This window comes from Nannobrachium achirus (assembly GCF_963921795.1).
Source record: "Nannobrachium achirus genome assembly, chromosome: 12".
Taxonomy (NCBI): domain Eukaryota; kingdom Metazoa; phylum Chordata; class Actinopteri; order Myctophiformes; family Myctophidae; genus Nannobrachium; species Nannobrachium achirus.
The window spans coordinates 37,177,470-37,189,987 of record NC_137832.1 but is presented as its reverse complement, the minus strand read 5'-3'; the positions used below and the strand labels follow the sequence as shown (position 1 = coordinate 37,189,987).

Sequence of the window (12,518 nt, the reverse complement as noted above, 5' to 3'; positions counted from 1 at the left end):
CTCAACGATATTTATCACCATATCGCCCACCCCTATCTGAGCTAGTAAAAAATTATTCTGCAATGACTGGTTGAAATACCATACAATGTTACAATGTTGATAATGTTTAAATTCCTGTAAAAAAAAAAAGAAAAGAAAAAAAAGGAATAAAGAAAACACATTAAAGAAAAGCTGTTAACATTAACCTGCACATGCACAGTCAGCTGTGTTAGTAACCGATCCAGACTTTTGATCAAGCTTGGTAGAACGGCATTTAAAGGTCAGCCATGTAAAAAGCATAAGAGGTCACTTCTGTATACAAGCCCATACACTCCCATAGCCAAGTATGGCCACTGCAGTTTCTAGTGGAAGTCCTAAGCTCCATAGTCCTGCATGATAGTGTTAGCCAAGTACGGCCTGACCAAACTCCTGATAGTCAATGGTCGAGTACTCTCAAAAAAAAAAAAAAAAAAAGACTCACTTATACATCCCACAACGCTCCAACACACACACACACACACACACACACACACACACACACACACACACACACACACACACACACACACACACACACACACACACACACACACACACACACACACACACACACACACACACACACACACACACACACACACACACACACACACACACACACACACACACACACACACACACACACACACACACACACACACACACACAGTTCTTTTCAAAGAATTAGAGATAAACGGCAGCAAGGAAGTAAACCAAGAAAGAAAATCATAATGAGATATTGCACAGACAAGTGCCGGCACAGAAAAAACAGTCTCTCTTTCCAACAGCCTGGCCTGTGAATAGGAAGAATAAAGCACTTGTGGTGTTTGCAGACTTTAAACCCTTCTCATAAAGCTTTGTAAAACACTACAATGAAAAAAGTGACAAATGAGCCCATATACTAGAATTCACTCAATTCATATTTAGTCTCGCATATCCAAATTTATATGACAGTTTAACTAAATGCATCAAAGACAAAGAATACCTAATGACAGAGAAAGGGTCCATGACTATTGGCAACAGTGATGGGACAAAGAAAAATAAAGAATTAACCTGAAGTCCCAGCATGTGTTGAAATGCGTCTGTCTTTACTCTGAGAGAGAAGCAGGCAGAGTTGAGACGGAGTTGGGGGCCAGCATGGAGAAAAATCTCTCAATGTTAATTCAATAAATAGCATTGTGGAATATGCAAAATAAAAAAGCAAAAATTCGTAAACCCACTACTCAGTTCATACAGGGACACTTCTGTGTGTTGCAGTCCCCTTCAAATACATCATTGCAAAAAGTCATTAGCTGTGGCTCTGTAAAAGGAGGAACGGAGATGGGAGCAAAGTCTTGTTTTCACAACAGCCTGACTGAGTTAGAACGTTTCTGCATGGACAAATCATGCTCTCTGAAGTCATTGGTTTCTCCAATATTCAACATTGTGTCCTCCAATCCCCGGATAGTTAACGAGTCAGGCATCCCCCTGTTAGGCTTGTCAAGCAGTTGCCTCCTGGCCCCGTCAATCTGTCTACTCACAGTCGTCTGCATCCAATCCATTAGTTCCCATACCCTGTTGTCCTCTCTCAGGCTGTCAGGATGCCACTATCTGTGGAGCAAGACGAAGGCCTCCAGCTTCTCTGGGATGTTTCCCCGGTAGTCCAGGCTGTGCTTGATGATGGCCCTGGCGGCGAGGCACTGCAGTGTGGTGTGGTTGATGGGTTGGATCACATTCCTGGCCAGCTCCTTCTCGTCCAGCAGATCACAGGCTGTCTGCTGGAAGGCGTTGGTGCTGTCAAAGTGCGTTCCACATGAGATGAGCAGGTTCATGATGTCCGGGTGTCCATTGGAGGCCGCCACGTGGAGAGGACTGGTGGGGTGTAAGACATAACTAGTTAATTATACTACGCCGATTACAGAGGAGGGTTACACATTTAACAGGTTCAGGATGAGAGGGAATAAATGAAATGAACAGCAATAGAACAGGTCTACTTTTTTCGAGATGGCTATTGGCTGCTGACGATTAGAGCAAGAATAATCTTGTAATACTATATTATCGGTGACCCCAATCCATAACCATCCACCTCATGGGGCTGGTGGGTTGGAACAACAAACAAACTTTTACAAACAAATGTTAATCAAGTTGAAGGAATTATGAAGAGATGAAAATGGGGAGAAACGCACCTGTTGTCATCTTCATCTCGGCTGTTGACATCTGCTCCACACTCCAAGAGGATGGAGGCCACTGTCAGGGAGGGGAACTTGCAGACAGGGTAGCGACCTACGCAGGTGGTGTTGCGGTCGACTGCCAGGTGAAGAGGGCTGTAACCGTTCTTGCCACATGGCTGCAGCTTAAGGAACCTGCAGGGAAGGAATGAGTTACTGGTGGTCTGGTCATTCAGGGCAGTTTTGGTAATGGGTCATTACTGTCAGAAATACTACCTAGATTCCAATAGGCCATCACAAAACATTGAACATCAAGCTGGGGTACCTTGTTAACACATCGGGTGCCCAGAATTATTCGACGTTTAATTTGCTGGTGCCCATGGCAACCCGCCATTTTACCTACCTTCGAAGTACTGGCGAGAAAAGTAATCCAAATGTAATCCAATTATGTCCTGTTTATTTCGCGAAAATCTTTTCTTTCAGTCAGGACCGTTTTTGATCAATTCTAAGCCACAGTGTTTGTGTTACGGCCGGTAGAAGAGGCTGCCGTTTTGAGAAAAAAAAGAAAAAAGGAAGAGAATCCGGAGAAAACTGCATTTTTGTGCAGCCGCTAAACAGGAAGTCAACGAGACAGACAGCACGTCCGGGTGACGTAATTTCGCGCTGCATGTTGGGAAATGGAGTTTGTTTCATCACCGCGGTAGCCAAGTGCAGTAGCTACAGTACAGTATAGTTTACTGTACAACGCGTCGAGGGCACACGTAAACATCAAAGAGATTGGCGCATGGGCTCCACGTGGGCGTTTAATGTGTTAACCAAGACCCATTGGGCTTGAGACACCTAGAGTGAATATGACTCCGACACAAATTCTTAACTGTTTGTAAGGTTTCATTAAGTTCAAAGAACTATAAAAAATACTGGATAGTTGGATGGTTTGGCTAATATAGGCAAAAAGATACTGCAGATGCGTTTCCATGATGTGTTCCTTTTTTTGTGTGTTCTTTCACAATCATCACTTTAACACTCCCTCCATATATAATTTAATTATTTTCACACAGGACAAACCATTGTTACTCCTTGGTCATTTAAACACAAAACAAACACCTCCCCACACACACCTATAGATAGTTTCCTTCTTGAAGTGGTCCTGCTCAGCTGTACAAGGTACCTTCTCCAAGAGGCAAATGAGGTGCAGTATGATTGACAAAGCCTTGCTTAGCTGGGTGGGATCCGGCGGCACCGGCCCGCTTTGCTTAACCGCGCGCTCAATTTCCAGCACACTCTTGGTTAGGATCCCCATCAGGTCCTCAAATGACACAGAGGTCCCTAGGAGTCCCTTGGCCCGGTCCTGCAGCATAAAGGAGAAAAGTTCGGCAAAGGACAGCAGGCTGGAGGCTGTCATGGGGCTGAGTGGATCCAGGTTGCTCTGCTGCATGTCCAGCGCATACTTCCACAGGTTTATGCAGCGCGCAAAGTTCCCAGAGTCTGCATACACAGCACCGCGGTAGCGGATGTAGTAGGATGTGTCCGGGTGCTGCGGGCCGAGGATTCTCTCCCTTATCAACAGCGCCTGCATGCGCATCTCATCTGGGTCAGAGATCAGACTGTCAAGCTCCTCTGCATTAGTCACCTAGGATGAGGATTACAAGGTGGTAAGTTTGAGATGAAGTGCAGGTTTTACTTGAAAAGACCTGAAAGTCTTGGGAGAAACTATGCTTATTTAATTCATACATTATGTTGTTTACATCATATATGTTTTGTAATAAGTCATTTTGTTTTCTGTAAAAGGTTTCTGGTGTTGGTGGCATGAAGGATGGATTACTGCCATTATACTGACCCAACAGTCTAGTCTGTGAACCTGGCATCATAATGATTTAATTAACTGGAATGCACCAATTATTTGGCTATTTTTATTTTCTTAATAAATAAATTACATTTATAAAAAAGAAACGTGAGAAATAAATAATTGAAAGTGCATCCTAAGGGAGACATCAAATATGACTTTTGGAATCCTCAAACGGGTACTCACCTCCCTGGCGTAGTCGTATGCCATGATCAGCTGCTTTGGCTCAGGTTTATGGATAATGTTGCCACTGTCGATATACCTGAGGTCCATGGCCCTTTTCCAGTATTTCAGTGCTCCAAGCAAATCTCTTTTTTTGTCCACAAATGTGGCACCCAACAGTTCGAGAGCATCAATGCACTCCCTCTCGCTGGTCTGCAGAGGGGAGAAGACATCACCAGTTAGACTTTTGTCTTTTCACATGCATCTCTCAGACAACAACATGCCCGAGTTGGACAGCATCCAGCCCGCACAAAGTTATTAGAGGCCAACTGGATTGCAACACTTGCACCTACTGGCATTGATAGTAGGTATCATAGTTGTAATGCCAGCTATGATCCAGCTACCAGCTGTGGGCTGTGTCAGGTTACGTTCACATGCAGAGCTAAGATTCTGCACTCTGCACAAAATACCTAATCGAAGGTGCAGAAAAAGCCGATCTTTAGTTTGTGAGGGTTTCAGAGGCACATGCCAGAAATGGATGAGGTGCCGCCCTGTGAATTATTTTGCTAAGCAGTCAGAAGCACAAGGTGTACTTGTATGCATGTGTGAAAATTGCAAATAAAAATTTAAGTAAAAAAAAAAAAAAAAAGAAGCACAAGGATCACTTGCAAATTATGCCAATAAGAGTTCTACACCTACAGGTGCATGACTGACTGACTAAACAAAGTTTACTATAAAGCATACTAGTGCAGAGTGCAGACATTGTCAAAATACAAACAAATTACATGTGTAACAACAATTTCAGAATAACAGAAATTTGAAGTTAAGCCCTGCAATTGCTGCTGGGGCTGGAATCCCTGACCTGCTGTTGCATTGTCAAGTAGTTCACAATGTTGGTGTGTCCAGTGACGCTTGCAGAGAGCAGTGGTGTCATGCCATATCCATCCCTTTCCATGGACGCCCCATACTGCAGAAGCATCCGCATGATCTCCAGACTGCCCGACTCTGCACAGTCGTGTAGTGCTGTGTTGCCTAGTGGGGACATAGAGGAGGTAAGTCTCATGACTTACCTCAACTTATTTACTTTAAATTGTATTACCGGTACAAAAGAACCAAGGTTGCGGCTGTTGAGGAGGATTGATAGGTTTCATTATATATGCCAATGAAATGAACTGTGTAATGCACTCTTTAATACTCTCAGAGAAGCACCCAGCCTCCAAACATTCAAAACCGCTCTCAAACTTGACCTCTTCAATATGGCTTTCCCCAGCCACCTCCACAAACCCCTTTTCTCATCATTCCACTGTTTTTATTGATTGTATTCCTTAGTCTTACTAAGTCAACCAGTCAACTAAGTATAAAGGATTTAAGTAGTTAAGGAGTTGTGGCGCTTTATTCATAATGATATGACAACTCATACTCCAATGATCCATGATCCAATCAGTCACAATGACAATTCATGATCTAATCAGTTTGACTTGTTTGATTGGCCTTGTTGAGGCAATCAACTACATTGAAAACATACTGTAGTAAGAAGACACCCCCTCCCCTCCCTCAGAGGAGCTCCAAATGTTTAGCCTGATTTCAGACTCTTTACAAACCAATCACTACAGAATCAGATCAGTGTGATGATGACGCTCTGATGATGTCACTTGAAAAACGGGGTGCGGCGCGGATTGGCTATTCGTTAAACCCCCGCGCTCATTGGAGGAGCCGCAATTTTGGATCTGAAAATGGACGATTCATTTACTCAACTCCAGACCAGAGAAACAGTCCACTCTGAGAGTGGGTGGGTCTATGGGCTGGAACCAGGCTACCAAATGTTTACAGATCCATTTGCTTACAAAAGCCTCAGTTTCACAAAGCAGCTATACATTTCCCGGTACCAGTCTGTATTTGTATTGGACTGAGATTTGTCAGTACACAACTACACATTACTCTGAACAAATTGCTTCTCACAAGGTTGTCTCAAAACTTGAATTCAACTTCACTTCATACAGAAGTGTATACAGGCAACAGTGAGTGCTTTTAGAAACTAACTTTATGTAATGAGCATCAGTAAAAGGCTATCTATTCTTGATTGGTCATAAAGATATTCTTAGAGCCTTCATACGCTGCAGTGCAGTAAGCTGCCTTGGGAATAGCAGTGTTAGTTTTGGTTGTCGCTGTTGCTATGCAACTAAAGGAAACCCCCAAATGAAGCTCTGCAACATTTTGATGGAGACTAAATCTTTTTTCCACTGCCTGGTGTGCCAGGTACGATAAACACACTCCACTAAAAGTGCTGTCATTATAAATAACAATAACTCAGGTACTGACCAAGACAAGTAAACTATGGTATAGTTCACTTGTAAATACAGTATACAGTGAACCGGTATTGGCTATGGCTACATGATCTATTGAATCAGAATGTACCAACATATCAACCGTGGTGGCTTTTTAACCTCTGAAAATACACCTGAATGTTTTATGGAACTTCATGAGTCCTACATAAATTGATAGTACAATTCATAATTGATAGTCAAATAAAATCGCACAACCAATTTGTTCATGCTGTGCTTGATATCACAGTCCCTGATGCACTGACGAACTAAGCATACACATGTTGCTTGGCATCGCAATAGCAGTCTCACATCAGGAGCATAAAATGAGTCATGTCACTTTATTTATTTTCAATCCACGAGCATGTCTGAAACTCGCTGGCACCCTGGAGTCAGGAAGTGAATCTTATTTTCATCCGAGTTACTCTCGCGCAACTAATTTCACAAGCTACAACACCGATCAACATCAATCATTTTGTGCACACTGCCACATTGGACTTTATAGTTAATTTAAGCTACTAGTACTTAAGACATACACGCAATATAGGATGGTTTATGGCTGTGTATTGTATGTACTGTTCAAATGAACATTATCTGTCTATATAAATCACATATCACATAATACTAAGAATCCATAGTGACAAGCAACTGAAGAAATGCTGAAACAACTAAACAATTATTGCGTTTTGGTTTATATTACAAGCTTACATATTTTAGAAAATATATACTGTATAATATAATTTAAATCCATTGTTGCAGCCCTAGTAAGTTTTGCTATTGGGCTGTACCTCCTCCAGGCACTTGACGATGTAGTGCAGAAGAACATTATGTAACACTGTTACATGGAATATAATTTCTGCCATCCAATGCTTACTGGCAAACAGTTGCATTTATTCTACCTCTCTTTGAGCTCCATTACTCAAACAATGCGCTATCATAGGGCAACAGCTTTACGTGCCAATATTTCCACACCTAATCTAAAACACATTATTATCAACACATATACACCTAGCACATACTTGAATCAATACCATCCAGTCATTTTACTCACTCAATGCGAGACCATCATGTGTCCAGCAATATGCACTTGGGTTTGACACAATATCGAACAAGAGGGGGGGAATAGTACATCAGCCCTGCTAGTGCCACATTCGACCTCTTACCAGCCAATTTGGCAGAGATATGCGCTGCACGGTGCACTTATTTCTTGTCCTGCAGACAATATAGTACTGACACAAATATGAAGATATGCCAACTATAATAGTCTGTACCCGACATTGTTAAGGCAATAGACTTAGTCACGCTGCTTAAGATATGTATATATAATTTGTGGGCATTATTATTGTGTGGGTGGTCACTGGTCAGGTGAAGTTTAAAGGGACCTAAGCTATAATATCTGTTTTCCAGGAATACAAGTTTAAGTGTGATAGTTTTTCAGAAACAAGATGTTCTGTAAATTCATTCAGTTTCTTGACTTGAGTCCAAATGCTTTAGGTGTCTTTTTCCCCAAAATGTTATCCCACGATTTTGCAACCCATTTTTAACCCAGTGCCAATTATCTAATGTAATCGTGGGCGCACTCCACTCCCTCTGCCCACCTGGGGAGAGCAACAGACTGACTTCATGCTTCCTTCTATGCATGAATAGTCCAAGCCGCTTCTTTTCACCTGATGGGGGAGAGATTCCCCAGCTGGACGTAACTTGTGGAAGGAACACATTATTCCAACCAGTTCCTTCCCCCTTCATCAGGCACCCCGGCTGGCCAGGGGGAGGCAGTATAGACTAGAAAAGAAAATTTCTAAGAAATTTTAAGTGTGCCTGCAGCTCGCTAAGTCCCCTGAAAAACACGTTTTGGCATGAAACGGTTACGTTTTGCGCGTTTGTGGTGCCCCCTATGGGTCGAAGTGGAAATGCTTTTGGTTATATGTTCAGTATAGCGCCCCCCACTTGTGGTTAAAATTTGGTGTTGACTGGATGTTTCGTTTGTGATTTATGGCTACTTCTTACAAAACGGGCTCCTCCCGCTAACTTTGGAACCCTGTTACGGAAGAACGGTATGGACTATCAAAATATCGTTTAAATATGTTTATCGCATGAGTCCATAGATCGTGTGTATCGATTTTTGTGACATTTGGAGAAAATGTGTAGGAAAAGGAGCAAAAAGTGTGTTTTGAAGAAAATTCAAAATGGCGGAAAATCTATCCTGACGCAAATGGGCGTGGCCTATATGAGGAGATGCGTCATGACCCAAGGAATCCAGGTAAAAAGGAATTTTAATTTTCCGACCCACGGTTCAAGAGTTACAGGCCGAAAGGTAAAGTGGACTGTTATAGCGCCACCATGAGGCCAACTGACGAAATTATATTTTATTTAATCCTTGATATCATTATAAATCTCCTCTCCAAGTTTTGAAACTGTAGCCCCTATGGTTTGCGAGAAAAAAAATATTGAATGTGAGTTTTTGCGATTCCCATTATAAGTCAATGGGTAAAATTAATTCACTAATAAATTAATATCAATTAAACGATACAACTTTTCTCTTAGAAAAGTAATAGCACCCCATTCCCGGCCGAGCCGCACGTTTTGATGTATATATTGCGGCGGTGGCGTAAATCGTGCGGCACTTATTACGTGCCGAAATTTTGTGGCGACATTACTTACTTAAGTATGGCGGATTACAATAAGTGTTTTGCCATTGCATGGCAGGCACACTTAATTAGAGAGAGACCAGGACTACTGCATGTTTTTTGGGAGGGTACCTACCCTAGGAGTCACGGGGAGAACATGCAAACTCCACACAGAAAGGCCCTTTTGCCAACCCCTCCTAGGGTATGGGCACTGATGACACGGAGGAGAAAATACGCCCCCAGCGGGAATCAGGTCTTTTTACAGACAGAGAGCGTCCAGGTAAACTATTTCTTGTGAGTCATTTCAAATGCGTTGAGTGTTGTTGAAGGCAAGAATGGATAATGAATATTTCTATGGGCAAGCAAGCTCATGTATTCCTTCTACATACATACCCATCAACATCAACAAACTGTGGAACTGAATCTTCAAATCGTTAAGTAGACCATTTGAAGATGGTCAGAGGGCAGGCCGGAATGGCCAGGTGTGGGGCTTATGCCTTCACCCCTGCCCATGTGTCTGTCTGTCTGTCTGTCTGTGTACAGATAATATTGGGCATGGCTGGGCCAATCGGCACACACACTCCTCCAGTAGTAGGTCATGAAGAACCTCTACCCCAAACAGGGGGGTAAGTTAGCCACCATTCCCTACAGCAAACAAACTGAGGCCAAGCGCTACCGTTTCAGACGGGGCCAAACTAGGCTTGCCTTGTTGCTACTCACTATTTTAGCCTACAGTATGTCCTAATGTATCATATCACATATCACGCAAGACCAAACTGCAAATCTTCAATGCAAATGTCAAATCCACCCTACTCTACAGTTCAGAAACCTGGAAGATCACTACTAACATACTCCACAAAATACAGACATTCTTCAACCGTTGCCTCCAACGCCTCCTAGGTATCTACTGGCCCAACACCATCACCAATACCAACCTGTGGGACCTCACTAGACAAGACACAATAGAGAAACAAATCAGGAGGAGGAAATGGAACTGGATAGGGCACACACTTCGTAGACATAATAGATCAATCACAAAACATGCTCCAACATGGAACCCGCAAGGCAGGAGGAAGAGGGGAAGACCTAGAGCCACCTGGAGAAGAACAACAGAGCAGGAGATGAAGGTGCAAGGACTGTCATGGCAACAACTGGAGCGGAGGGCACAAGACCGAAGGGGATGGAGGAGTTTCATCGATGGCCTACGTTCCTAAGGGAATTTAAAGGCCTAAGTAAGAAGCAAGTATGTCCTAATGTCCCATGTCATATACAGGCCTAAAGGCCTGAGTCGGAGACAGTTTATTTTTGTTTTACCTTACAGCTTAACAAATTGTACAAATCTGGGGTATTAACACCAGGGTGTCCCTTATAGCCTTGATGCCTGATTATTACTACTGTAAGATTTCCATCATGCTGCCACTGGGCTTGTATCCGGCCTCTAGTTGCCTTGCCTTTAAATGCCTGCCTCTAGTTGCCTTGCCTTTAAATGCCTGCCTACTATAATGAAACTCAAGACTCTGGAGTGCAACAATGTTAGAATAGAAACATGTTTACTTTAGCCTTGCTGGAGTGACATTTACTACTGCTGGCAATACAAAGAACTTTGAATGATCATTCTAAAGGAATTAATGGTGACATGATGAGACATGATTTCGGCTGAGGAGTCACTTAAATATTATTAAGAATCTGTTTTGAAAAGGAGTCATTGTCACATCCGAATGTGATGTCCTGTGCTATAATGCCTAAAATATCTACTTGGGTAACTTAACACAGACGAAATGAGCACCCAGGCTCAGACTGAGCTTAGTACACATTCTGTGAAGTGAAAGATTATAGGCTGAGGCTCATTAAGACTATAGCTTTCATCTTTGAGTTCTAATGCTGAACAGAACAGAAATCACTGGAAACAACAAGTAGGCCTAATTGTGCAACTCATAGCCTATGTCAAACCAAACTTCTCTTCAGATGACATGCTGGTCGGGGAAATGTGTGAAGTAGTACCTGTACCTACACACGTAGTCCTCTGTACACACACACAGATCCTGTGTACTATGAATGTCCCCCAAACGCTGGTCAACCACCCACTCACCTTTGACACTCTTCCTGTTGACATCTGCACCTTTCTCCAGCAAATACTGCGCTATTTCCTTGTGTCCTTTGTAACAGGAGATCATGAGACACGTGTGGCCGTGTCTGTTGGCCACCTCCAGGTCAGCCTTGTGCTCCACCAGGTACTTCACAATATCCAAGTGTCCGTCGAAGCAGGCCGCTCTGAGCGGTGTGGAGTTGGTCAGAGTCGTGTTGTTCACCGATGCGCCGTGGCCCAGCAGAGACTGGACCACCTTTAGGTGGCCCGCGGCGGACGCGGCCCAGAGGGGGGGCGCTCCCTCGATGGTCTCCCCGTCAAAGTTCACCGAGCCCCCGATCTCCACGGGCGCACAGCAGCACTCCAGGAGGTACTCCACCAGGTCCAGGTGTCCGTAGCGCGAGGCCATCAGGAGCGGGGTAGCTCCGTTCGTCTTCTCCCCCATCAGCTTGGACACATCGTGTCCATCTTTGTTCTCCAGGAGCTTCTGGAGGAGCCGCAGCTTGCCGTCCCTGGCCGCGTTGAACACAGCCGTCTTCAGATCCATGTCCCTTCGCCGTGGAACCAAACGAGCAGCGACGTCGTATAGTTATAATACAGCGCTAGCTAAACGCTAGCTCTGTTAACACGGGAGGTGGACAGAAGATGGGCTCTTTGTTTACAGCAGACTTCCTAGCTAAAAGTTGCTAACGTTAACTTGGTGTTAGGAACAAACCTCACATAAACTCTAATGTCAGCTTGTTGGTAGAACCATCATCGTGGCCAGCAGGGAGATGTCCTTTAAAACCCCAACGTTATAACAATAAAAAAAAAAAAACCTGGTCACGAAGGAGTCAGCTATGTGGGGGACGCTAGCCAACTTCCTTAATTAGCTGTTTAGCTTAGCCTCCTCGACCAGTAATCCTGGGAGTCTTTAATGTTGTTGTCCTATTCCACCACAGCGTCCAGGCGTCCCTCTCATTCAGACACGACTGCCACGGTCGTTGTCATCTCTTACCATTCTAGTGTTTAAATCCCCAACAACCGGACGACACACGTACGCAGGGCCGAAGAACGGCGATCCACCCCCGCTCGTTCTCCCGTGCTGCTACTAGCTTAGCTTTGCTCGCTAGTTTAGCTTCTCTCTTGCCAAACGTTAACGGCTTTTTCTTCGTCGTTTTCAGCCCAAACGTTGAGATGACAGCGGCGGGTGGACGTTTTGTTCGGTTCGGTGGCAGCGACGTTTCTGTCCCTCTCGTCAAAACAGGACGCGAGACGTTAACTCCGTGTAAACCCTGTGGAAAGAAGGGGGGAAAGTAAAATGCTGGCGGATTC

At 43.9% G+C, this 12,518-nt stretch overlaps 1 protein-coding gene across 1 annotated transcript; it reads right to left on the bottom strand.

The window, feature by feature from the left end:
* Window positions 1-687: 687 nt before the first annotated feature.
* Window positions 688-12,518, bottom strand: fem1c (fem-1 homolog c). The gene is made up of 6 exons (XM_080738013.1): window positions 11,208-12,518; window positions 5,033-5,202; window positions 4,195-4,383; window positions 3,284-3,795; window positions 2,184-2,360; window positions 688-1,869 (listed from the first exon to the last, which is right to left on the bottom strand). Exons 1-6 carry the CDS (start codon window positions 11,749-11,751, stop codon window positions 1,605-1,607), a joined length of 1,857 nt encoding a protein of 618 aa, XP_080594139.1. The 5' UTR covers window positions 11,752-12,518; the 3' UTR covers window positions 688-1,604.